This window comes from Globicephala melas, chromosome 15 (assembly GCF_963455315.2).
Source record: "Globicephala melas chromosome 15, mGloMel1.2, whole genome shotgun sequence".
Classification (NCBI taxonomy): domain Eukaryota; kingdom Metazoa; phylum Chordata; class Mammalia; order Artiodactyla; family Delphinidae; genus Globicephala; species Globicephala melas.
The window spans coordinates 52,169,594-52,195,156 of record NC_083328.1 but is presented as its reverse complement, the minus strand read 5'-3'; the positions used below and the strand labels follow the sequence as shown (position 1 = coordinate 52,195,156).

General features: G+C 38.3%; 1 protein-coding gene across 1 annotated transcript in view; it reads right to left on the bottom strand.

Annotated features, from left to right (window-relative positions):
- The window catches only part of HAO1 (hydroxyacid oxidase 1), a 64,500-nt gene that overhangs the window by 19,341 nt on the left and 19,596 nt on the right, over positions 1-25,563 (bottom strand). Inside the window, exons 3-4 of the mRNA XM_030872665.2 lie at positions 19,192-19,447; positions 10,774-10,949 (exon numbers count right to left, since the gene is read on the bottom strand). Coding sequence (XP_030728525.1) covers positions 10,774-10,949; positions 19,192-19,447 — 432 coding nt within the window. The remainder of the gene's footprint in view (positions 1-10,773; positions 10,950-19,191; positions 19,448-25,563) is intronic.

The following is a 25,563-nucleotide window of genomic DNA, read 5'->3' as shown; positions in this document are numbered from 1 at the left end:
TACAAAACACAAGGAAGGGCACTCCATAATGATCAAGGGATCAATCCAAGAAGAACATATAACAATTATAAATATATATGCACCCAACATAGGAGCACCACACTACATATGGCGACTGCTAACAAATATAAAAGAGGAAATCAGCAATAACACAATAATAGTGGGGGACATTAGCACCTCACTTACACCAATGGAGAGATCTTCCAGACAGAAAATTAATAAGGAGACACAGCTTTACATGACACAGTAGACCAGATAGATTTAATTGATATTTATAGGACGTACCATCTGAAAATTGCAGAATACACTTTCTTCTCAAATGCACGTGGAACATTCTCCAGGATAGATCACATCTTGGTCACAAATCAAGGCTTGGTAAATTTAAGAAAATTGAAATCATATCAAGCATCTCTTCCGACAACAATGCTATGAGATTAGAAATAAATTTCAGGTGAAAAAACGTAAAACACACAAACACATGGAGGTTAAACAATACATTACAAAATAACCAATGGATCACTGAAGAAATCAAAGAGGAAATAAAAAAGTACCTAGAGACAAATGACAATGAAAACAAGATGATTCAAACCTATGGGATGCAGCAAAAGCAGTTCCAAGAGAGAAGTTTATAGCAATACATTCCTACCTCAAGAAACAAGAAATATCTCAAATAAACAAACAACCTTTACAGCTAAAGGAAATAGAGAAAGAAGAACAAGCAAAACCCAAAGTTAGTATAAGGAAAGAAATCACAAAGATCAGAGCAGAAAAAAATGAAATAGAAACAAAGAAAATAATAGCAAAGATCAATAAAACTAAAAGCTGGTTCTTTGAGAAGTTAAACAAAATTGATAAACCTTTAACAAGACTCAGCAAGATAAAGAGGGAGAGGACTCAAATCAATAAATTAGAAAAAGAAGTTACAACTGGCAAAGCATCCTAAGAGACTATTGCAAGCAACTCTATGCCAATAAAATGGACAACCTGGAAGAAATGGAAAAATTCTTAGAAAAATATAACCTTCCAAGACTGAACCATGAAGAAATAGAAAATATGAACAGACCAATCACAAGTAATGAAATTGAAACTGTGATTAAAAATCTTCCAACAAACAAAAGTCAAGGACCAGATGGCTTCACAGGTGAATTTTTTCAAAATTTAGAGAAGAGCTAACACCCATCCTTCTCAAACTCTTCCAAAAAATTGTGGGGGGAGGACCGCTCCCAAATTCATTCTACGAGGCCACCATCACCCTGACATAAAAACCAGACAAAGATAATACAAGAAAAGAAAATTACAGAGTAATATCACTGATGAAAATAGATGCAAAAATCCTCAACAAAATAATAGCATACAGAATCCAACAATACATTAAAAGGATCATACATCATGATCAAGTGGGATTTATCGCAGGGGTGCAAGGATTCTTCAATATATGCAAATAAAACAATGTGATACACCATATTAACAAATTGAAGAATAAAAACCATACGATCATTTCAATAGATGCAGAAAAGCTTCTGACAAAATTCAACACCAATTTATGATAAAAACTCTCCAGAAAGTGTGCATAGAAGGAACCTACCTCAGCATAATAAAGGCCATATACGGCAAACCCACAGCAAACATCATTCTCAATGGTGAAAAACTAAAAGCATTTCCTCTAAGATCAGAAAGAAGACAAGGTTGTCCATTCTCACCACCATTATTCAACATAGTTCTGGAAGTCCTAGTCACGGCAATGAGAAAAGAAAAAGAAATAAAAGTAATCCAAATCAGAAAAGAAAAAGTAAAACTGTCACTGTTTGCAGATGACATGATGCTATGCATAGATTATCCTAAAGATGTCACCAGAAAACTACTAGAGCTAATCAATGAATTTGGTAAAGTTGCAGGATACAATATTAATGCACAGAAGTCTCTTGCATTCCTATACACTAACAACAAAAGATCAGAAAGAGAAATTAAGGAAACAATCCATTTCATCACTGTAGCAAAAATAATAAAATACCTAGGAATAAACCTACCTAAGGAGACAAAAGACCTGTATGCAGAAAACTGTAAGACACTGATGACAGAAATTAAAGGTGACACAAAAAGATGGAGTGATATACCATGTTCTTGGATTTGAAGAATCAGTATTGTGAAAATACTATACTACCCAAAGCAATCTACAGATTCAATGAAATCCCTATCAAACTACAAATGGCATTTTTCACAGAACAAGAACAAAAAATTTCACAATTTTTATGGAAACCCAAAAAAACCCAAATAGGCAAAGAAATCTTGAGAAAGATAAACGGAGCTGGAGGAATCAGGCTCCCAGACTTCAGACTATACTACAAAGCTACAGTAATCAAGACAGTATGGTTTTTGGCACAAAAACAGGACTATAGATCAGCAGAACAGAATATAAAGCCCAGTGGTAAACCCACACACATATGGTCACCTTATCTTTGATAAAGGAGGCAAGAATATACAGTGGAGAAAAGACAACCTCTTCAATAAGTGGTCTGGGACAACTGGACAGCTACATGTAAAAGAATGAAATTAGAACACTCCATAACACGGAACACAAAAATAAACTCAAAATGCATTAGAGACCTAAATGTAAAACCAGACACTATAAAACTCTTAGAGGAAAACATAGGCAGAACACTGTATGACTTACATCACAGCAATTTCCTTTTTGACCCACCTCCTAGGTTATGGAAGTAAAAACAAAAAGAACCCAAATAGGACCTAATGAAACTTAAAAGCTTTTGCACAGCAAAGGAAACTATAAACATGATGAAAAGACAAAACTCAGAATGGGAGAAAATATTTGCAAACGAAGTGACTGACAAAGGATTAATCTCCAAAATATACAAACAGTTCATGCAGCTCAATATCAAAAAAACAAACAACATAATACAAAAATGGGCAGAAGACTTAAATAGACATTTCTCCAAAGAAGATATACAGTTTGCCAACAAGCACATGAAAGGATGCTCAACATCACTAATCATTAGAGAAATGCAAGTCAAAACTACAATGAGGTATCATCTCACACTGGTCAGAATGGCCATCATCAAAAATTCTACAAACAATAAATGCTAGAGAGGTGTGGAGAAAAGGAAACCCTCTTGCACTGTTGATGGGAATGTAAATTGGTACATCCACTAAGGAGAACAGTATGGAGGTTCCTTAAAAAAACTAAAAATAGAACTACCATACAACCCAGCATCCCACTATTGGGCATATACCCCGAGAAAACCATAAGTCAAAAAGAGTCATGTATCCCAGTGTTCATTGAAGCACTATTTACAATAGCCGGGACATGGAAGCAACCTCAGTGTCCGTCGACAGATGAATTGATAAAGAAGATATGGCACATATATACAATGGAATATTACTCAGCCATAAAAGGAAATGAAAATGAGTTATTTGTAGTGAGGTGGATGGACCTAGATTCTCTCATACTGAGTGAAGTAAGTCAGAAAGAGAAAAAGAAATATCATATGCTAACACATATATATGGAATCTAAAAAAAAAATTGTTCCTGATGTACCTAGGGGCAGGACAAGAATAAAGACTCAGATGTAGAGAATGGACTTGAGGACACGGGGAGGGGGAAGGGTAAGCTGGGACTAAGTGAGAGAGTGGCATGGACATACACACTACCAAGTGTAAAATAAATAGCTAGTGGGAAGCAGCTGCATAGCACAGGGACATCAGCTTGGTGCTTTGTGTCCCCTTAGAGAGGTGGGATAGGGAGGGTGGGAGGGAGATGCAAGAGGGAGGAGATATGGGGGTATATGTTTATGTATAGCTGATTCAGTTTGTTATAAAGCAGAAACTAACACACCATTGTAAAGCAATGATACTCCAATAAAGACGTTAAAAAAACCCAAAACAAACAACAAAACAAAACAAACAAAAAACAGATCGGGAGATATACCATGTTCTTGGATTGGAAGAATCAATATTGTGAAAATGACTATACTACCCAAAGTAATCTACAGATTCAGTGAAATCCCTTTCAAATTACCAATGACATTTTTTACAGAACTAGAACAAAAACTCTTAAAATTTGTATGGAGACACAAAAGACCCCGAATAGTCAAAGCAATATTTTCTGAGGGGAAAAAACAGAGGTGGAGGAATCAGACTCCCTGAGTCCAAACTAAATTACAAAGCTACAGTCATCAAGACAATATGGTACTGGCACAAAAACTGAAATATAGATCAGTGGAACAGGATGGAAAGCCCAGAGATAAACCCACACACCTATGGTCAACTAATCTATGAAAAAGGAGGCAAGGATATACAATGGAGAAAAGACAGTCTCTTTAATAAGTGGTGCTGGGAAAACTGGACAGCTACATGTAAAAGAATGAACTTAGGACATTCCCTAACACCATACACAAAAATAAACTCAAAATTGATTAAAGACGTAAATATAAGGCCAGATGCTATAAAACTCTTAGAGAAAAACATAGGAAAAACACTCTTTGACATAAATCACAGCAAGATATTTTTTGACCCACCTTCTAAAGTAATGGAAATAAAAACAGAGAAAAAATAAATGGAACCTAATGGTACCTAAAAGTTTTTGCACAGCAAAGGAAACTATAAACAAGACGAAAAGACAACCCTCAAATTGGGAGAAAATATTTGCAAACGAATTAACGGACAAAGATTAATCTCCAAAATATACAAGCATTTCATGCAGTTCAATATTAAAAAAACACAAACAACCCAATCCAAAAATGGGCAGAAGACCTAAATAGACATTTCTCCAAAGAAGACCTACAGATGGCCAAGAAGCACATTAAAAAGTGCTCAACATCACTAATTATTAGAGAAATGCAAATCAAAACTACAATGTGGTATCACCTCACACCAGTTAGAATGGGCATCATCAGAAAATCTACAAACAACAAATGCTGGAGATGGTGTGGAGAAAAGGGAACCCTCTTGCACTGTTGGTGGGAATGTAAATTGATACAGCCACTATGGAGAAGAGTATGGAGCTTCCTTAAAAAACTAAAAATAGAATTACCATATGACCCAACAATCCCACTACTGAGCATATACCTAGAGAAAACCATAATTCAAAAGGCCACATGCATCCCAATTCTCATTGCAGCACTATTTACAATAGCCAGGTCATGGAAGCAACCTAAATGCCCATTGACAGACAAGTAGATAAAGAAGATGTGGTACATATATACAATGGAATATTACTCAGCCATAAAAAAGAATGAAATTGGATCATTTGTAGAGACATGGATGGACCTAGAGACTGTCATACTGAGTGAAGTAAGTTAGAAAGAGAAAAACAAATATTGTATATTAAATCAAGGCATTCTGAAATGCCTTGTGATGTTAAACTTTCCACTTATATACAAAGAAGAAAGACTAGGGAGCTAATATAGTCTTCTGGAGCTGTTTTGCAAATCAATTTTATTCCTGCCAAGTCTTTGCCTGGAGAAGAAATTCTTGGAACTCCATGTGGGACAAGACAAGGAAAGTCAACTGAGGGGCCACTGGACTGTGAACTTCAGTGTCAGAATAAGGACAGTATCATGGCATGTTGTGAAGGTCATCCACCCATAGGTTGTCCCAGCACCCATTTAGTTCATTAAAAAGGAGCAAGCTACTATGCCAAGTTGCCTATTATTGCACTAGGGGGACAGGATTATTGGCTGGTATGTGAGCTTCACAAACAGAACTCCAATTAATCCCCTTGCTTTTCAGTTTCCACTTTTCATCCCCCATCTCTGTCACACTAGACACCCAGAGCCCCTTGAGGCATCCCATTATATGACTTGCTCCTGCTGTCAGGGTTCCCATAAAGACTACCTGCAGAGGCAGTTTTCTTTTCATTTTCCTCCTGTCAACCCGACCTCTTACATTTTGTTTCTTTCATAAATTTCTTGAGGTTTCTCTGCTGTTTGTGCCTCTTATTTTCCTTTGCTTTTTTGTCATAAGTGTTATGTATTTTTGGACTTCTATACTTTAATTTCAGTGGGGTCTTAGTTTTGGTAAGAGTTTTTTGAACCAAAAGCCCAATATACCATCATTTAAAACATGTTTGGAAAATGGTTCTCTAAAGACACAGCCTTAATACAGTGCAGTCCAATCAAACTTTGCTGTGATGATAGAAATGTTCCAGATCTGTGTGATTCCATAAAGTAGCACATGTAGCCATAGAGTAATGGGAGTGTGGCAGTGTAAGTGAGAAACTGGAATTTTACCTTTATTTAATTTTAATTAACTTGAATGGCCACATTTGGCTAGTGGCTGCCATATTGGCTAGCTCAGCTTTAATGTCTGCATGAGTTTACTACTCTGATAAAGAGATGTAGTGTGGTATTTTTCTAAAAGTCTAGATATAACCATAAGTAACCTTAATGAACAATGTAAAATGTATTTGGAATTGCCCTGGTTATCTAGTTGTGTATGTGATACCAAACATAAAATCAAAAGTTAAAAAATCAAAATATATGAACTATATATGAACCCCGTGATTGAAGATGTACGAAATCCTCCTATGTATATGCAGATACCTGCCACCATGTAGCTATAACCTGTGTTTTGAGATATTGAATACTGTCAATAAACTGATCCTACACAGTATGAAAAAGAGATTACACTTTAGGCTTTGTAATAAGACCACTTATATTTGAATCCTGTATCTGCTACTTGCTTGCCGTGTAAGTGGCAAGTTATTTAACTTTTTCTTGTGCATCAGTATACTAAATTACAAAATGGGTATAAAGATGCACATAAGATTGGTTTGTGGATTAAAGGAGTTGAATGAATACTTCGAAAGTGCCTGACACATGTTGAGCACTCAGATGAATATGCACTATTATTATTATTATTTTCATCTGATGGTGCAGGGAGCGTTAACTAAGAAGATGAGTAGATAGAAGAAGATTCATTTGCTGGATACTTTTGGCAAGTTTGTTTGAGTTTTGTTTATAACAATAAATTTTCATCCTAGTGAGGATTATGGTTATTATGAGCCTTTCATTTTGAAGTAAGTGCTACTTAAGTCATAGTTTGTTGTTTTCTATCATTTCAAGTGGTTTTCTGTGTCCTTCCAGGCAATGCTGGGAATGTAGGGAGAAATGACAGAGTGATTTGCTCAGAAGATAGGATCATGAGTATCTAGAGAAAAAAAGAAAGTAATCATTTAGGACCAGATACGAGCCCCTTTCACTACTTGCTTATGAAATCTTGTCCATAGTTTTACATTTTATTTTAACCCAGAGAGAAAAAATGTTTCCTTAATGAGAGAGTCAAAATGGCTTTAGCAAAATGTTGATGAATCCTTGATATTTTCATTAATCCCTAGAGTTTACTGGTATGCCATTCCACATTTGTTGATTTGCCAGTTAATACACCAATTGATCGACAAACACAATAGTCAATAGTGAACAGCACTATTTCCTATCTTATTAACACATTATTTCCATACTTAATCTAAAATACCAAAGTGAAATGTAAGTACTCAAGATTTACCCTCAAGCCCTTGGAGTTTCTAACTCAGGACTCTGTGCTATCTCAACAGGAGTTTAGTAACTAAATCCTAGCTCCATGGCAGCAGCTTTAAACACAATCCAGGAACACTGAATATTCTTTGAAAATGTCTTTAAAAACTGTAGATAGGAAAATAATGAGTTAGAGAAGTTTCTGAGAGACCAAAATCCACTACCGAAGTGAGACAGCCTAGTTTAATTTTTTTTTAATTAAAAAACCCCACAACTCTAAAAAGCATATGTCTGCTCAAATGCCATTTGTTAGTGTGAGTTCTGGCAAAGACCTAATCCTGCTTCAAGTACATGTTTGGAGTCTGTGTTAGTTTTCCAAAGGCAGAGTTTAACCACAGCAAGAGATTACATCTTGCAGTCCAATTTGCATTCATTAGAATGCAATTCTTAAAATGGTGGTAAGGGGGGATGTTTCACTGAGATCTTCTCAGTTGCCCATGATTTCATGTTCCTACAAATATAATCTGTGTCTTTCTGGGAAAATGGAAATGAAGGAGGATAGATGACTCTCAGTCAGTCCATGTGACTTCTGGATGAAGATCTGTGAAATATTGACACCTGGATTTCCCACAACTGGCCTTGCCACACCTGTCTCCCCTCCACCCAGATTGAGCATGTGTACCACCTGATGTAGCTGTTGTCATAGTGATGATCCTTGTTTGTTAAATAAATGAAATGAATAGTTACAGAGAAACTAGACAATGTAAACTGTACATGTATAGATAAGTTATTTCCTTTCAAATGCCAAATGCCCTATCTCTCCTTCTCTTGCTTTTGTGCTCTCTCTAATTACAGACATTCATGTAGTTTTCACTGAGGATTTTACTTAACAAACATTTGAACTGTGTACTGGGTGCAAAACATAATGAAAATATGACAAGCAAGTAAATAATACATATGGATAAGAAGAAAAAAGAGAGGTGATGGTGGTGGTGGTGGTCCTTGGTAAAAATGACCATAGAATGAAGTTCTAGAAGCCAAAGTATTTATTTTTTATTATTATTATTATTTTTTGCGGTACGCGGGCCTCTCACTGCTGTGGCCTCTCCCATTGTGGAGCACAGGCTCCAGACGCGCAGGCTCAGCGGCCATGGCTCACGGGCCCAGCTGCTCTGCAGCATGTGGGATCTTCCCGGACTGGGGCACAAACCCATGTCCCCTGCATCAGCAGGCAGACTCTCAACCACTGCACCACCAGGGAAGCCCCAAAGTATTTTTTTAAAATAACACATGATAGTAAAGTCTAATTCAATAGATTTATGTCATATCCTAGAGGACAAAGTTGTAGAAAATTATATATACTGGGAATTCAAAATTGAAAAGTTGGTTAAAAAAATTAAATGACCTTGGTGTTTTTAAGCCAGCTTCTGTGATGAGAGTGAATTAAATACTTGAAACAGAACTAATTTTGTAAAATAACTACACTCTCTCAGATTCCTCACTGCCATTACTGGAGGTCAGCCACAATCATCTCTTGTCTGGGCAACAGCAGTTTCCTAAATAGCCTCCTTGACCACAGCTTTGCCACCTCCATTGAGAAGGTCCATGACACAAAGCATGATTTTTCTAAGATGCTAATCTGATGAGGCGGCTTCCCTGATCAGTATTCTTAGTGGTCCTCAACAATCTTAAAGTCTACATTCTCTAATATGGCTTATATGTTTTAACATTGTTAACTTGTGACTGCTGTGTTTTGTCACGATTGAAGTCTGAAAAAGAGTCTTTTGACCTGATATCATGGCAAAACTCAAGGATCAGCTTTCATTCTGTAATGAAACCTTCCCTAACTCATTTTTATAATTGTCTAAACCCTATTTTCACCCTCACCCTTATGCTGCATAGATTTCAATCTCAGCACCTGTTAACATCTTATTGCACCCAAATTCTTGCTTTTATGTCTGTCTCTCACAAGAATGGGGCGTCCTTTAGGCCAAGGACCTCAAATTATTTTATTTTAGCACACAGTAAGCATGATAAATGTTTATGAAATGAATAAGTGAGTGAATAATTGAATGGATGAATGAAGAATGGGGCAGATCTTCAGGTTAATACTTTAGTATCTACAGTTGAATATAGCTACAGGAAGTAGCACTAACAATCATGGACTACAATATGGATGCAAGCAAGGTCAGTGAAACTGTTGTTTAAAGGTGTCTGTAATATCAGGGTATGCTCAATGAAGTATAATCCACAGAAATTTTGAATTAAGACAATGGTCAACATGAAATAATGTGACAATTTTGTTTTAAAATCACAGATTAAGACAGATCTGGATTTAAACATATCTCTACTACTTAAAAGCTTCATTAGGTCCATTCTTTTACTTGTATTAGCTTATTTTTGTGTACAGAATATTAAATAAAGTCGAGGACATGCCTAGAGTTTTACAAATAGGGGCTATGGGACTCATACATATTCAAGTAAAGCCTATGAAAAAGTTTTGATTCTATGTCGTTGTTAACCCTGAGATAAGTTAATAGAATCTCTCAACCCAGAGACACTAACTTAAACATTTCCATTTAAAATAATATGTTTGGGGCAGTTATTCATATAACAGTACTTAAGGAATGTTTTCAAAGGCAAGAAAACATTTTTGTGGGTGAACACATTTACACTCCAAATTATTATAGTCATTGGTACCTCCCTGCGGGATTAGCATACATGTGGATACTGGGGAAGTGGTCAAGTTCCTTAATACCTATGGCTTGATATTTGAGGATTTTAATGTTCTTGTCAGCCTTTCTTTAAAGGGAGGTGATGTGGGATTCACCACACTCAGAAAGTCAGTTCTAGTCATTGGTACTGGGAGGGAACAGGACAAAACTAGAAAATGTTCTTTAAAAAGGCCTGGCTGTCATAATATCATCCTTGGGCTTTTTGTTGTCTTAGAGCAGCTGTTGGCAGCTTTCAACCAAAGCAATGAACTCAAGACCTTCTACCTAGATTTTGCCAAGCTCTGTGATTTGATGACAGTTCCGAAATAAGGCAATGGCATCCCAATTCTTTAGAAAAGGTAACTTCTTAATTCATGAGAATCCTGTTCTCCTTCAGAATACTACCTAAGAAGAAGGAAATATTTACTCACTAACACCAAAAGGGAGAATTGAGAGATAAGATGTCTCTATTTCCATACTCATTTTTCCTGATTATTTTCCCTGAAAAAGTATTATGATCATATCCATAAAGAATCATAAAATCATGGTGAACTCAAGTAGAGAAATAAACAAACCTCTCAAAATGCCTTTTGCAACAATGGGCAGGGATGTCAGTCTTCTCAGCCATTTAATATCCTCCCAGCTGATAGATGGGTCTATTGCTTTAGCCACATATGCAGCAAGTCCACTGTTGTCTCCAAAATTTTCCTTGGGAGAAAATGCTAAATCATTGGTTTCAAAATTTTTCATTCTGAAATAAAGAATTGCATAAAATGAGATATTTCCCAAAGTTAAAGATATCTTTACAATGACTCATTCAATGAAAAAAAAAAAACAGGGTTCCCTTCTCAAATCAATGGGCTGTTCACTCTTCAACCATCTACAGATTGATTGCATTTACATTTTCCATGTTTTGGTGGATGATTCCAGGCTAAATGTGACAATCGAGTGGACTTAATTGGTCACTTACAGTTTATTTTACATCTTAGGTTTTTTACATAAATAAATCAGTTTAAAGGAGAAATGTTTGGCCAAGTTTAAATATCTCTACATTTTTAAGCCACTTTATGAATATAAACAATAAATTTGATGTTATTTTCAGCCAGCAATGCCTACTAAGCATAAAGATGAACACTTGCTTGGTGCATCACAATTTACAAAGGGCATTCATATAGCCACAATTTTAAAAGCTTCTGGAAAATAAAATTGATACTCTATAATTCCTATTTTATGTAGAAAATAAAACCAGAGCTGCAGAATGAGATGCCCCCAAGTATAAAACTAGCTAAGGCAGCATTTGAGTTCCAAACTTGGTCTCTTGACTCCTAATTACATTTTCTTCACTCAGATCTCAATTGCATTCTGGCAATTGCATTTGACTTCAGAAATCTTTCAAAGTCCTTGTGGAAAATTCTAGAGGAGACTGGAACTGCAGTAACATGTGTTAACAACTTCTGTCTGTTGTTGCTGTAGACTCTTTTCCCTGTCCTACTATTAGCGTGGTGGTGGTGGTGGTGGGCATAGGGAGAATTGGGAAGTGTTTCCCAGCAAATGAGTTGTCAGCTCTTGCTTTTCCCTCCGCCATTTAGTTGCTTTCTCTGAGGCTCTCTCCCTGCTGACTCAGACTCCCAAATCTTCCAGAAAATCCTGAACAAGACATGAGTTTTCCAATTATCAAGACCTTCCTTACTTTGCCTGTGATGTGATGGTTAGTTTTGTCAGCTTGACTGGGCTAAGGGATACCTAGGTAACTGGGTAGAACATTATTTCTGGGTGTGTCTGTGAGATTAGCATTTAAATCAGTAGACTGAGGAAAGATGTGGGTGGGCATCTTACAATCTGTTGAGGCCCCAAATAGAACAAAAAGGTGGAGGGGGGACAAATTCATTCCCTCAGTTTGAGCTGGGACATCCATCATCTCCTGCTCTTGCACATTGAAGCTATTGGTTGTCAAACCTTCTGGCTTGACCAGGACTTACACTATGGGCCCCCAGTTCTTGGGCCTTCACACTCAGACTGGGACTTATACCATTGGCTCCCCTAGTTCTCAGGCTTTCGGATTTGGACTTGAACTACTCTGACTTTCCTGGGCCTCCAGCGTGTAGATAGTAGATTGTGGGATTTCTTAGCCTCCATAATTGTGTGAGCCAATCCCTCATAGTAAATCTTTCTATAGATATAGATACTAATATATAGATATGGATATCCTATTGGTTCTGTTTCTCTGGAGAACCTGACTAATACATATGACTTTTTCTTGCTCTTGGAGCCTGAGTCACCATCTACGCAGAGGACTCAACTTGTCAAGGGTGTTGGTATATAAATACCCCAGCTTCTTCACACATAGGCAGACTAACTCTGAGAAGTATTCTACAAGAGCTCCCAGAGTTTCCCAGCAGGGTTAAATTTTAGTTGCCCATAGCTGTAGCTGTCTTGAAAACATGCCCATTGTTCACCACCTCCCCTCCCTTGCACCTCTTCCTTATTCCTTTCATCTTCCAAAAGAACTACTTGTACTTAAAACAGTGCCTCTCACTCTGCTCCTAAAGGAACCCAAACTGAGACACACCCCATTGAGTTACTGCCTTCTCCTATGTCTAATTTTGTTAACCCAGCTTAGAACAGTATTTTTCTAATTCACCTGCAAGACTCTGCTACTGGCTTACTCTATACCTGAAGTCTTTTCTCTTAGTCTAATATACTGATATCTTGACTAGATTTTGGCAGTTCTCCAAGCTAGGGATAAAGTCTTTCCTGCCTGCACCTCCGACCACTAACTGGATTGATGGCCATCTGGATACACAATGGCACCATCCATGTGACTTACCTGCCCTACAGACCCAAATCCAATTACCTACTTCATTTCTCTAAAAAGCTGATTTTGAATGATGACAATGATCTGGACTCACCTTGTTGTTCTGCACATTATAAATTACCATGCTAGCAAATGTCTTCTTTGCATAAAAGTACAACTGTATCTCTCGCTTAGTCATAGGTTTTTATTCCCTTCCACTGGCTCTGCCACTGAACACAGAAAGGATCTTGGAGCCAAGGCTATAGCAATTTTTATATAAACTTAGAAGCACATAGGCACACTATTTTTAAATTTTTTAAGAGAATCATAAGACTTCAGGACTTCCCTGGCGGTCCCGTGGTTAAGACTCCATGCTTCCACTGCAGGGGGCATGGGTTCAATCCCTGGTTGGGAAATTAAGATCCCGCATGCTGCACTGTGCAGCCAAAAAAAAAAAAAAAAAAAAAACAGAGAGAGAATCATAAGACTTCAATACAAAATTAGGTTTAATGCTTTTAGTGTGCTTTCAGCTAAAATAGCTGGTTGTGTAGCTTGGGTGGCATCTATTAACATAAGGACATGAACATTCATATCCTAAGTAACTCTTTTCAACCACTGGCAAAGTTTTCTCAATAAGGATTGAATAGTTAGTCTAATAATTTCATTGACTCAGGTGGCCATTAAATATCACAGAAAATTCCAACTCCATGAGAGTCATACTGGTATCCATCTATTTGCTGAGTTTTGGTTTGGATTTTAGCTGAAATACTTGGTTTTTTTTTTAATCAACCCACTTATGGTTGTACATTTTATCAAAGACTTTGGTCTTCTGTGGTCATCCTAACTTTAATTAAGCTAACCTTCTGATCAATAAACATACCTTTACTATGGAGAGCTATTCCATTACTTAGAAATGATATTAAGTGATATTAAATGCCAAACTCCTAAATAATATTGTTAATAAGAAAAAGGTCCAGTCTGTCTATCCTATAGCAAAACCAGGGGGAAAAATAAGAATAATATCTGTATGTGTATATTCTCTGCATAGCACCCCACCCCCATCCCAAACAAGCTGCAGTGTTTCAGCAGGGGTGGGGTGAAAGGGTGAAATGGATAGGAAAAAACAGAAACATGGATAAAATTATATAAATAACTGTTGTTATTCTTGGATGGTGAAATGCAGATCAACACTTGAATGAATGTTGCCTTACAGAAATTTCAGGGCACAATGAAGCCTTGTTGTTACTCTAAAACGTTGTTCAAAGCCAGAAGCCAAGAAAAAGTTTTCAGATATCTTGACAGAGACCCACGATGGAGTGTTTTACCCATGGCTCTGAAGGAAACCTCCATGAATGCTATTTTTATTAGAATTATGACATATACACAGAAAAACACTTAAAGCGGCTTCTGATAACCAAAGTACTCCATTTCATAAGGAAGGAAAAGGGCAACATCAAAATAATAACATGATTACTTGGGACTTAATTCTCCAAATCACAATCTGTTTAATGACCCAAAGGCAAGGGATAGTATTTCTTCTTTGTAAGAGACTCATTGTGCCTTGAATGGCCCCCAAATATGCTTTTTAATCTAATATAAAAATGATCTTAGTTTTTAGTAAGTTAGTAATATAAAAAGGTAACAACTACTAAAGAAAGTTAACTTTATTAAATAACCAGTTGTAACGTTGATAAAGATGACTATTACTGAGAAATATACAATATTTTGCATTGTAAGTATTGATAATGTGACATTAAAGATATAAAGATAAAGCCATATGTCTCCACTGTGGGAAACAAACTATAAAATAACAAACGGTATAACACACGGTATCAACACAATATGAGAGAGAGACATTCATAATACATTATAGAAATTGGTGCATGGAATACTAGCGTTTAATTCTGTGGTTAGGAAAACATCTCTATTGATTGCATAGCCCTGCTAATTTCTTCTTCAATGTGGCTGGGCAGTTGGAAGAAAGGTTCAGGTCAAGGATTTTAAGTATGAGCCCAAACCCTTGTTCAACTTCTTGCTTTATTGGGTAAATCTCTTATGATTTAGCACATTTTTATTGACTGATTCAACCTTACTTATTTAGCACCTACTATGTGCCAGTGTTTTAGTAAAATGGTCAAAAATGCCTGGCCACCTAGGGTTGATATTCTAAGCAAGGGAGACAGAAACTAAACAAGGAACATAATAAGTAATTTATGGAGCATGTTAGAATATAAGTGCTATACAAAAGAAAGGAAAAAAAAGAGCAGAATAAGAGGAATGCAATCTGGTAGATGCTTAACTTGAAAGTTTAAATATGGTAAACATGGTCTCAATGAGAAGATATAGAGGAAATTGGCAGATCTGTGCTTTTGTAGTTGTGTCCTGTTGCTGCTATAACACACACACACCTACAGGCTTTAAAGTGACACAAATTTATCATATTACAGTTCTGGAGGTCAGAAGTCCAAAATGTATCTCATTGGACTAAACTCAAGGTGTCGTTAGGGCTGTTTTCCTTCCAGAAGCTGTAGGGGAGAATCCATTTCCTTTCCTTGTCTAGCTTCTAGAAACCACCTACAGTCCCTGATTCCCGATGCTATCACTCATATCTCTGCTTCTCTCATTGCATCTCCTTCTCTGACTTTGACCCTCCTGCTTTGCTCTTATAAGAATGCTTTCCATTACTGTGATAATCCAGAATAATTATCCCATCTTGAGGTCCTTGACTTAATCACATCTGCAAAGTCCATTTTGCCATGTAAAATATTAATAACATATTCACAGGTTCTAGGGATCAAAACATGGACATCTTTGGGAGGTCATTATTCTGCTTAATATTATGTGAATTATACTGTGAACATTTTCCTAACCAAATAATTCAGAGGCTGTTGGGTCATGTACAAAGTCCTCCTTCAAATCCTTTTCTCCCCTCCACCTCCACAACCCAGGATCCCCACACATATTGTGTCTCTATTCTGATCTCTACTGTTTAGTTTTTATTTTTGTTTCCCAACATAAAGACATGTAGAGTCACCTCTGATGTCAAAATGTAAAGGAAGTGAAGTTAGTTATGCATTGATTTGGGGAAAGAACTTTACAGGCAGAGGGAAGAGTCAATTCTGAGGCTCTAAGGGGCAGGTGTCTTTGGCATGTTGAAAGAACAGTAGGAAAGCCAGAGGTTCTAGGAAGAGTGAATGAAGTTGAGGGAGCTGGGCAATGAGATCAGAGAAGCAAGGGGGACACTCACTGGCCACTTTTATCCAGAGAGACCGGGGAAGACAGTGCATTCTGATCTCTTTTTGTGGGCTGTGCTCTGGCTGTTGTGATGAATACATCATTTCAGGGCATAAGGAAGCATGTCCCTGGGCAAATCATCAAAAGTGTAGGTGTTATGATTTACCTTGATCTTAGTCGATGATTGGAAATTTCTTTTCTTTTAACTGCCTTGATGCTGCACTGAAGAGCCAAATCTTAACCCAGGATAAATGAGCCACCTCTGTGGGGCATGGAGATGGAAGAAGGTCCCTGCCTCAGAGCCTCAGGAACCAGTCTGGTGAATTGGCTTCAATCCTCTCCTCTGCCGAGAGCAGATGAGAATTCGCTTTACTCCCCCTGAGTTTCGGGGACCTCTGGGCCACTTATACTGCACACATATGTGTGTTTTGCATATGGACCAAGCAGAGATTACCAAACTCCTGAACTCTGGCTGGTCCCAGACGCCAGGAGTCAGGTCCCGCCCCCTCCCCTCCAGGCAGAGGAAGCCGTGAGGGTTGGAAGGAGCCGCCGCTTTACAGACTCATTCTCCTCTGGATTTCCTGCCTCCCTTGCCTGCCAAACCTCATTCTGAACAGCCCGGCTTCACCTTCTGTGAGTCAGGTCAGTTGAGGAAAGAAACCTGATTTCATATCAGGCTGTAACAGATGAGCTTTTTGGTAGCATGTGGCCTCCAGCGGAAGCCTGGGCCTCCCATCATGTGCTCTGCCTTCACTGCTGAATGTGGGCCCCAGGGTGCTGCCCCCCTGAAGCCCACAGGGACAAACAGGGCCAGTGTATGCACTGGGGGCCAGGGCACCAGCAAGGGGTGTTTCCTGTGTTCCCCGTAGCCTGGATGTGTGGCTCATTATTTGATCATCTTCAGACGGGAGATGTGACAAGCTGGGGAGCCGTGGCCACTCCTGTGCACATTGACAGCTGAAAAGGGCCTTTGTCTCCCAGTCCCTCACGTCATCTGGGCAGGAGCCTGGGAGCAAAAAGGGGGAAAAAGCAAAGCAGCCTTCCCATTCCTGGCTAAATGGCCCTGGCACCCAGGAGCAAGAGATACCGGCCAGAATTAACACATGTCATCCCCCATCTAAGTAGATACCGCTCTGAACCACTTGTTATCCTGAGCAAGAAACTGTTTCCTAAGCTTAAAGAAAACCTACTGTATTATTTATTATTGTTGTTCTTGCTAGTAGAAGTGGTAAGAGGAGGAGGAAAAGGAATAGTAAATTCCTTTTTAAACGGCCAAAGCAAAACAATGAGGGACACTTCCTGTCAGAAGCCTAAATACTGGGAAACTAATTATTTTAGAAAATCTAAAAATGAAAGCAACCAAAATAGAGAAATAATGTGAATACAGGTTTCATATTAAGGAAATTTGAAACCATCTACTTTCTGACGAATTTGGCAAGAAGTAGGAATATGTCAGGGACGTTTGTTTTTGTTTTTGTTCTCTTAGAAAGACAGGATGTTTGTGCAATTCAGTGTCTGGGATGCATGGAGCGGGGTGATTGACAGCTGTCGGGGGAGCACTTTGTCATTGGGCCATTGACAGTATCCCATACAGAAATAATATCTTAAACCTACCTAGAAGTGTCACGGAGATAACATCACACAGCTCATTTACTTATGGTTTAACAGCAAGATTTTATGCACAGTAGCTTATACTTAAATAAGTTTACATACAGCAGAGCTATATGACAGTTATGTGACACTTACATAAGGCTATGGACTTATGTGATGCATGAGAGACATCCTATTCTCTAATACATATGGAATTCCTGGCTTCCAACAATCATTGTCCTTATGTGGAATGCTGATTTGATTTTGAATCTTTTAGATTTTGGATCTTTTAAAAGGATTAACTTTATATGTAGACAAAATAAGCAACAGTCCGTTTGAAGTGAGGTCTAGGATTCCAAAGAAGGCATCCCTCATTTCCTGTACTCTGATGGATGCTTTGAAATCCCATCATCAAAATGTCCTCCATTAAAACTAAGATTTGAGTTCCTGGTCAAAGAGTTTTAGCCCTATGAAAAACATAAGGGCAGATTTTGGTGGGAACTGAGGGAAGGTAAAAACGAAGGGGAGGGGAGATCTGTAGCTTAAGGAGGTTGGGGGTCTTTCTCAATAAACTCCATTGAGTTTCTAGTTTTAACTCAAGATGATTCTAATCTTTTACAGGGAAAAGGACAACAATTCCCTGCTGATGGATGGGCTCACAGTTTAGTTTTAGATTACTAGATACATTGTTTTTGCTAAGATGAATGAATGAGTAAATGGATCAAAGAATGAATGAACCAGTGAATAAGTTAATGAATCTTGATCCATGAGTGAACCACAACAAAAGAGGAATATTGCTGAAAGAAGAAGTAGTAGATGAAGGAGCAAATGTGTGGCTTCTTTTGTCTCCATTCTTTTAGCTTTCTTCAATCTTCCTTGCCAGAGTTGTTCCAAATACAATAAAAATAAAATTAAAAGGGTGCTTTTTTATTTCAGCAGACAAAGAAATAGGGTATTAGGATCACAATAACAAGCTGTTGTTTAGTTTAAATTAAATATCTTCTGTCTATATGGAAATTCATCTTACTCAAAGCCCTTAATGCACTCTGAGACATAATTTTTTTTTGACTTTTACAAGTATACGGCAATTCCTATCTCTGTTTTTATAGCTCAAGTACGTGACACCCATATAAGGGGTGTGATTTGCTGAGGATTATGTGGATATTGGACAATGGCACCATCTCTAGAATCCAGACCTTATCATCCCTAGACAAATCCCAGTCAACCATACTTTGGCACCAACATTTTGTGAAGATCTAATTCCCCAGGGCACCCACGTAGAAACTGGAGAAAGTCTTTAGAGTTGGATCATGACAAGAGCAAAGAGAATTAGAAAACCAGCTCAGGGACCCAGTGATCAGAGACCCATTATTACCTGAGTTGGGGTGGCAGTTTGAACCTGTTACGCACATCATCGAAGCGGTTGCCCAAGTAAGGTGTGTCCACCGTCACAAATATGGCCTTGTAGCCCATCCACTCAGCCCGCCGCACCAGCTGCTTGGTAACCTCACGGTCCTTGTAGATGTACAGCTGCAGCCAGCGAAGTGCCTCAGGACCAGCTTCTGCCACTTCTTCAATTGAGGAGGTGGCCCAGGAGCTCAACAACATGCCCGTTCCCAGTGACCTGCAAGCTTGGGAAGAAAGGAGAAGATCAAGGTCAGTCTGGCATTTTCCCTACTCCAAAGTCTTCAAGTTATGGTTCCAGGGGTAAAGCCATCTACAAGGGCAATTTGGAAATAAGAAGTTAAGTCTTTAAAAGTAAGAAATATGCATCCTTTTCCTCACTCTGTGAACCGATCTTGAAGACAAAAATGACTCAAATAGCCAAAGATGTGCTATGTATTTGGATAAAAAAATTGGAAGCAACTTGAATCTCCAACTTTAGGGGATTAGATAACCTATAGTTCATAAATAAAATGAAATATACACACCCATGGAAAGTAATATTTTTGTGATGGTTAATTTTATGTGTCAGCTTGGCTAAGCAATTGTGCCCAGATATTTGCTCAAATATGTCCAGGATGTTGCTGTGAAGATATTTTTTTAAAGGAGGTTAGCATTTAAATCAGTGGACTTTAAGTAAAGCAGATTACTCTCCATAATGTGAATGGGCCTCATCTAATAAGTTGAAGGCCTTAAGAAAAAGATTGATTGTTCTTGAGGAAGAGGGGATACTGTCAGCAGACTGCCTCCAGACTCAACACCAGCTCAGCTATTCCTGGGGTCTCTAACATGCCAGCCATAGATTTTGGACTTACCAGTCTATACAATTGTATGAGCCAATTCCTTAAATCTCTCTCTCTGTCTCTCTCTCTCTCTCTCGTGCGCGCACGCACAATCCCCCTTTCATTCCACCCCTCTTCTTTTTCTGACTATGACAGTTACAAAAGAATAACATTGACAGACATAGACAGTTTTTCAAGGTATATTAAGAAAGCAGGGAATTCCCTGGCAGTCCAGTGGTTAGTACTCTGCGCTCTCACTGCTGGGGCCCAGGTTCAATCCTTGGTCAGGGAACTAAGATCCACATGGCACAGCCCCCCCCCCCCAAAAAAAGAAGAAGAAGAAAGAAAGAAAGAAAAAGAAAGCAAAGCAAAAATCCTCCAAAATAACATATATAACATGATTTGTACAAATGTGATTATTGGTGTATGAACCTAAACAAACTAATTGTTAATTATAGGTGGGGAAGTTTAATTTTTCTTCCTTTTTAACTTTTTAAATGTTATCTTTTAAGCTTTTGTTAAAGGTGCATCTACCATTTATGTTGTCTTTTAAAATTTTATACAATTCATATGTTAGACATTTCAAACAGACATCAGTTACCTCACAATCTTTTAAACAAGATATCAAAAAATGAGCAAATAACTGAAAAATTAGATAAAATCATGTAACTTATTGTCTTAGAGAACTTGAAAGAACATGGGTGATAGGCTTTTTTCCAAAAATAGGTAGTCAAATTGGGGTCAGCTTTAGTGCAGGAGAAACTGATAAAATGTTTGTATGCCAAATGCCAAACATACCAAGAGATAAATAATAAATATATAAAACTGACTGTGTGACCCTGGGTCATTCGACTTACCTGTGTCCCTGCCATATATCAATTGTGAGTAAAAGTCATCCAAGTGACACTTACAGGGTGATGATAAGAATTAGATGACATGCTGTTTATAAAGCTACTCTGAGAGGTTAAAATGCTTTCATACTTCTTGAACTTTAGCAGGCAACCAAATCCCCTGGAGTATTTGTGAAAACACAGGTTGTGAAAAACACCCCTAGAGTTTCAGATTCAGTCGGTCTGAGATGGGGCCCAAGAATTTGCCTTTCTAACTAGCTTCCAGGCGGTACTGATGCTGCCAGTCCCTGGACCACACTTTGACATTTAAATAGCATTGTCATTTGATAGTAAAACTCTAAGTTCACCTGGTAACAAAGTGGATTTTGTTTTTGATAAATGTTACTTTTCCTATGTCATTGAAGGTGTTTTTCATCCCTATTTTTCAGGTCACAGGTCAAATAAAGAAGACTTAAGCTGGAGATTATATTATCTATGGGTCACTAATCTGTTTCCCCCAAGTGTTCCTTTGAGAATTTCTCTCATAAGGACTCATGATTTGCAAAATATTGTCCAAAAATACCACATTTTAAGTAAGTAATAATAAGTAGTGATATGTATGAACATCCTGAACCATAGTGTTATTTTCATTGAGTTGTAAATATGGAAAATAACTCTAGGTCATCCAGTGCTGTTTGGAACAAACACTAGAGGACAATGATTGCTGGGATCAGAATCTCCTAACCATCAATTTACCACAAAGAAAATGTGTCCTGAAGAGGATGTGGCCTAAGTAAGGTCACAGAGAGATGGGTAACTGAGTGAAACAAGAATCCAGCATGTCTGACCACTCCTGCAAGGCAATGATTTTCCTAGAATTCCCAGATGCTCAGAAGACTCCCCTGGTATCAAATATGGATAAATGTACTCCTCCAATCCTTCAGGGCCATGACACCCAAGGGACACCCACAGTTTTCCATATGCCTGAGGGACAATACCATGGCCAGAGTTCTGTGAAAGCATGGGAATTTGGAAACCAGTGGGTAAGGCCTGCCATTGGTTTCCAGGTGCAGACTGTGGCTGCACAAAGTGGTCCAGCTAAGAGGACTAGCACATGATAAGGCACCTTTTTGTAGTTTATGAAAAAGCATCATGCAGGCAACAGCAGCTCTGCTAATAAGGATCAAAAATCCTCAAACAAATCTCCTTGAATTCATAAGAAATATCTACAGACATTCCACACAGATTGTTAAAACGCTACAAACCAATACACCAATAATATTTACTTTACTTAAACTATCAAATTAGCAGGAGGCTTCAGCCTTAACAAGTATTTTGCCCATTTCCCTTGGGTAAGCATGTCTGGAGTAAGGTAAGGCCAGTCTGTGCCATCTGGTTCCTGAGTCTTCTGGCTTTGATACTAATGGTTCCTGATGCTATTGGTGCTTGAGGTTCATTTTCCAAGATTAAATCATACAGGACTGAAATTTTGAATCAGGTTCCCCCCAAATTCTAAGTTACCATTGTTTCCAGGTATAGGCATTCAGTAAATACTTGGTAAATTAATAGGTTTACTCCAAGACAGTCTCCTGGATGCAGGGGGAATATCAGAGTCTGTGTTGACATATTATGAGTTGAGGCTAAGATGCTACTCCCAAGAGAGAACAGGAGCAAAACTGAGACAGCTCCATGTTTCTTGGAACATATATTACCAATGTGCTATGATCCCCATTAGCTTGTGATTATTTGCTGTGATAAAGAAAAACATTACTCTGAATAGCCAAAGCAATCCTGAGAAAGAAAAACAGAGGGGAGGAATCAGGCTCCCTTGACTTCAGACTATACTACAAAGCTACAGTAATCAAGACATTATGGTACTGGCACAAAAACAGAAATATAGGTCAATGGAACAGGATAGAAAGCTCAGAGATAGGGCTTCCCTGGTGGTGCAGTTGTTGAGAGTCCACCTGCCGATGCAGGGGACGCAGGTTCGTGCCCCAGTCCGGGAAGATCCCACATGCCACAGAGAGGCTGGGCCTGAGAGCCATGGCCGCTGAGCCTGCACGTCTGGATCCTGTGCTCCGCAACGGGAGAGGCCACAACAGTGAGAGGCCTGCATACCGAAAAATAAAAGAAAGCTCAGAGATAAACCCATTCACATATGGTTACCTTATCTTTGACAAAGGAGGCAAGACTATACAATGGAGAAAAGACAGCCTCTTCAGTAAGTGGTGCTGGGAAAACTGGACAGCTACATGTAAAAGAATGAAATTAGAACACTTCCTAACACCATACACAAAAATAAACTCAAAATGGATTAAAGACCTAAATGTAAGGTCAGACACTGTAAAACTCTTAGAGGAAAACACAGGCAGAACACTCTATGACATAAATCACAGCTAGATCCTTTTTGACCCACCTCCAAGAGAAATAGAAATAAAAACAAAAATAAACAAAAGGGACCTAATGAAACTTAAAAGCTTTTGCACAGGAAAGGAAACCATAAACAAGACAGCCCTCAGAATGGGAGAAAATATTTGCAAATGTAGCAACTGACAAAGGATTAATCTCCAAAATTTATAAGCAGCTCATGCAGCTCAATATCAAAAAAACAAACAACCCAATCCAAAAATGGGCAGAAGACCTAAATAGACATTTCTCCAAAGAAGATATACAGTTTGCCAACAAACACATGAAAGGATGTTCAACATCACTAATCATTAGAGAAATGCAAATCAAAACTACAATGCGGTATTACCTCACACTGGTCAGAATGTCCATCATCAAAAAATCTAGAAACAATAAATGCTGGAGAGGGTGTGGAGAAAAGGGAACCCTCTTGCACTGTTGGTGGGAATGTAAATTGATACAGCCACTGTGGAGAACAGTATGGAGGTTCCTTAAAAACCTAAAAATAGAACTACTATATGACCCAGCAATCCCACTACAGGGCATATACCCTGAGAAAACCATAATTCAAAGAGTCATGTATCCCAATGTTCATTGCAGCACTATTTACAATAACCAGGACATGGAAGCAACCTAAGTGTCCATCAACAGATGAATGATTAAAGAAGATGTGGCACATATATACAATGGAATATTACTCAGCCATAAAAAGAAATGAAATTGAGTTATTTGTAGCGAGGTAGATGGACCTAGAGTCTGTCATAGACAGTGAAGTCAGAAAAACAAATACCATATGCTAACACATATATATGGAATCTAAAAAAATAAAGGTTCTGAAGAACCTAGGGGCAGGATAGGAATAAAGATGCAGACGTAGAGAATGGACTTGAGGACACAGGGAGGGGCAAAGGTAAGCTGGGACGAGTGAGAGAGTGACATGGACATATATACACTACCAAATGTAAAACAGATAGCTAGTGGGAAGAAGCTGCATAGCACAGAGACATCAGCTCGGTGCTTTGTGACCACCTAGAGGGGTGGGATAGGGAGGGTGGGAGGGAGACGCAAGAGGGAGGGGATATGGGGATATATGTATACATATAGCTGATTCACTTTGTTATACAGCAGAAACTAATACAACATTGTAAAGCAACTATACTCCATTAAACATGTTTAAAAAAAGAAAAAACATTGATGAATTACATCCACTGTTTTCAACGCAGTTTTATGTTAGAAGGAGATAAGGGAGCCTGGGATTTGCAAGGACCACTCACAGAGACAGTCAAAAATTTTCCTACCTCCACTAAGGACAGATCTAAGATTCCGTTGGTACATACCAGCATGACAATTCAGCTTTTTGAAATATTGAAATACTTCCATTCCTGTTTGTAAATAACCATGGCTCCAAAGTAAATGACCCCTCTTCCTGAGTCCCTTCAATGTGACATCTCTCTTTTCTCTCACTAAGGAGTCTCTGGATTCCCCAAACTCCACACACCCACACAATACAGCAATTTAAAGGCTGGTGCGTGGCAGAGCTGGGTACATCCACCACCATTAGAGCACTAGAGAAAAACATCTGAGCATCTCTTGCAATTGGTCAAAGTCTTTGCTCTACAGGTTGTTAAATATTTCAAATATCACCTTGGCCTCAGAGATAAACATGTGTCCTTCCAGCTCATATTATTCTTTGGGGGGCAAAAATTATAAGCTTTTGAATTTTGTAAACCACCTAGCATAGTCAGATTTTGTTGAGAAATTCTAATTCGAGTTATCCTAGTCTAGCGTCAAAAGCTCAAAATGGTTGAAGTCCATTTTCTCTCCCTATTCATTTTCCACAAAGAAACTCTCACCTGCTCTCAAAAGTAGCAACTGTCAGATTTCATTTTACAAAGGGCAGGGGTCAACTTTCATAGACCTCCATTCCCAAAATGTGGTGCAGCAACAGAAAACTCCAAAGCATGTCGCCTTTTCCCAACACCTGGCAAAATGGAGATCATCTCTGAGGTGATATTATTGTAAAGGCAAGGCCTGGCTCTTGCCCATGATGAGGATCCCCAGTATTTATCCAAGTCTAAAAATCTTGGCTTTCATAATAGTGAGGGTATCCTAGAAACAACGTACCCAGGAGGCTACACCATTAAGTAAACATTGATCCCATATGACTATTTCCTTACTTCCACAAGCTCTTTGTTTCATCATCCCTAAGATATATCTTCAAGGATAGACACCTAAACTTTAAATGCTCTAGATATATTCAGACTTTGTTTATATTTGACATTT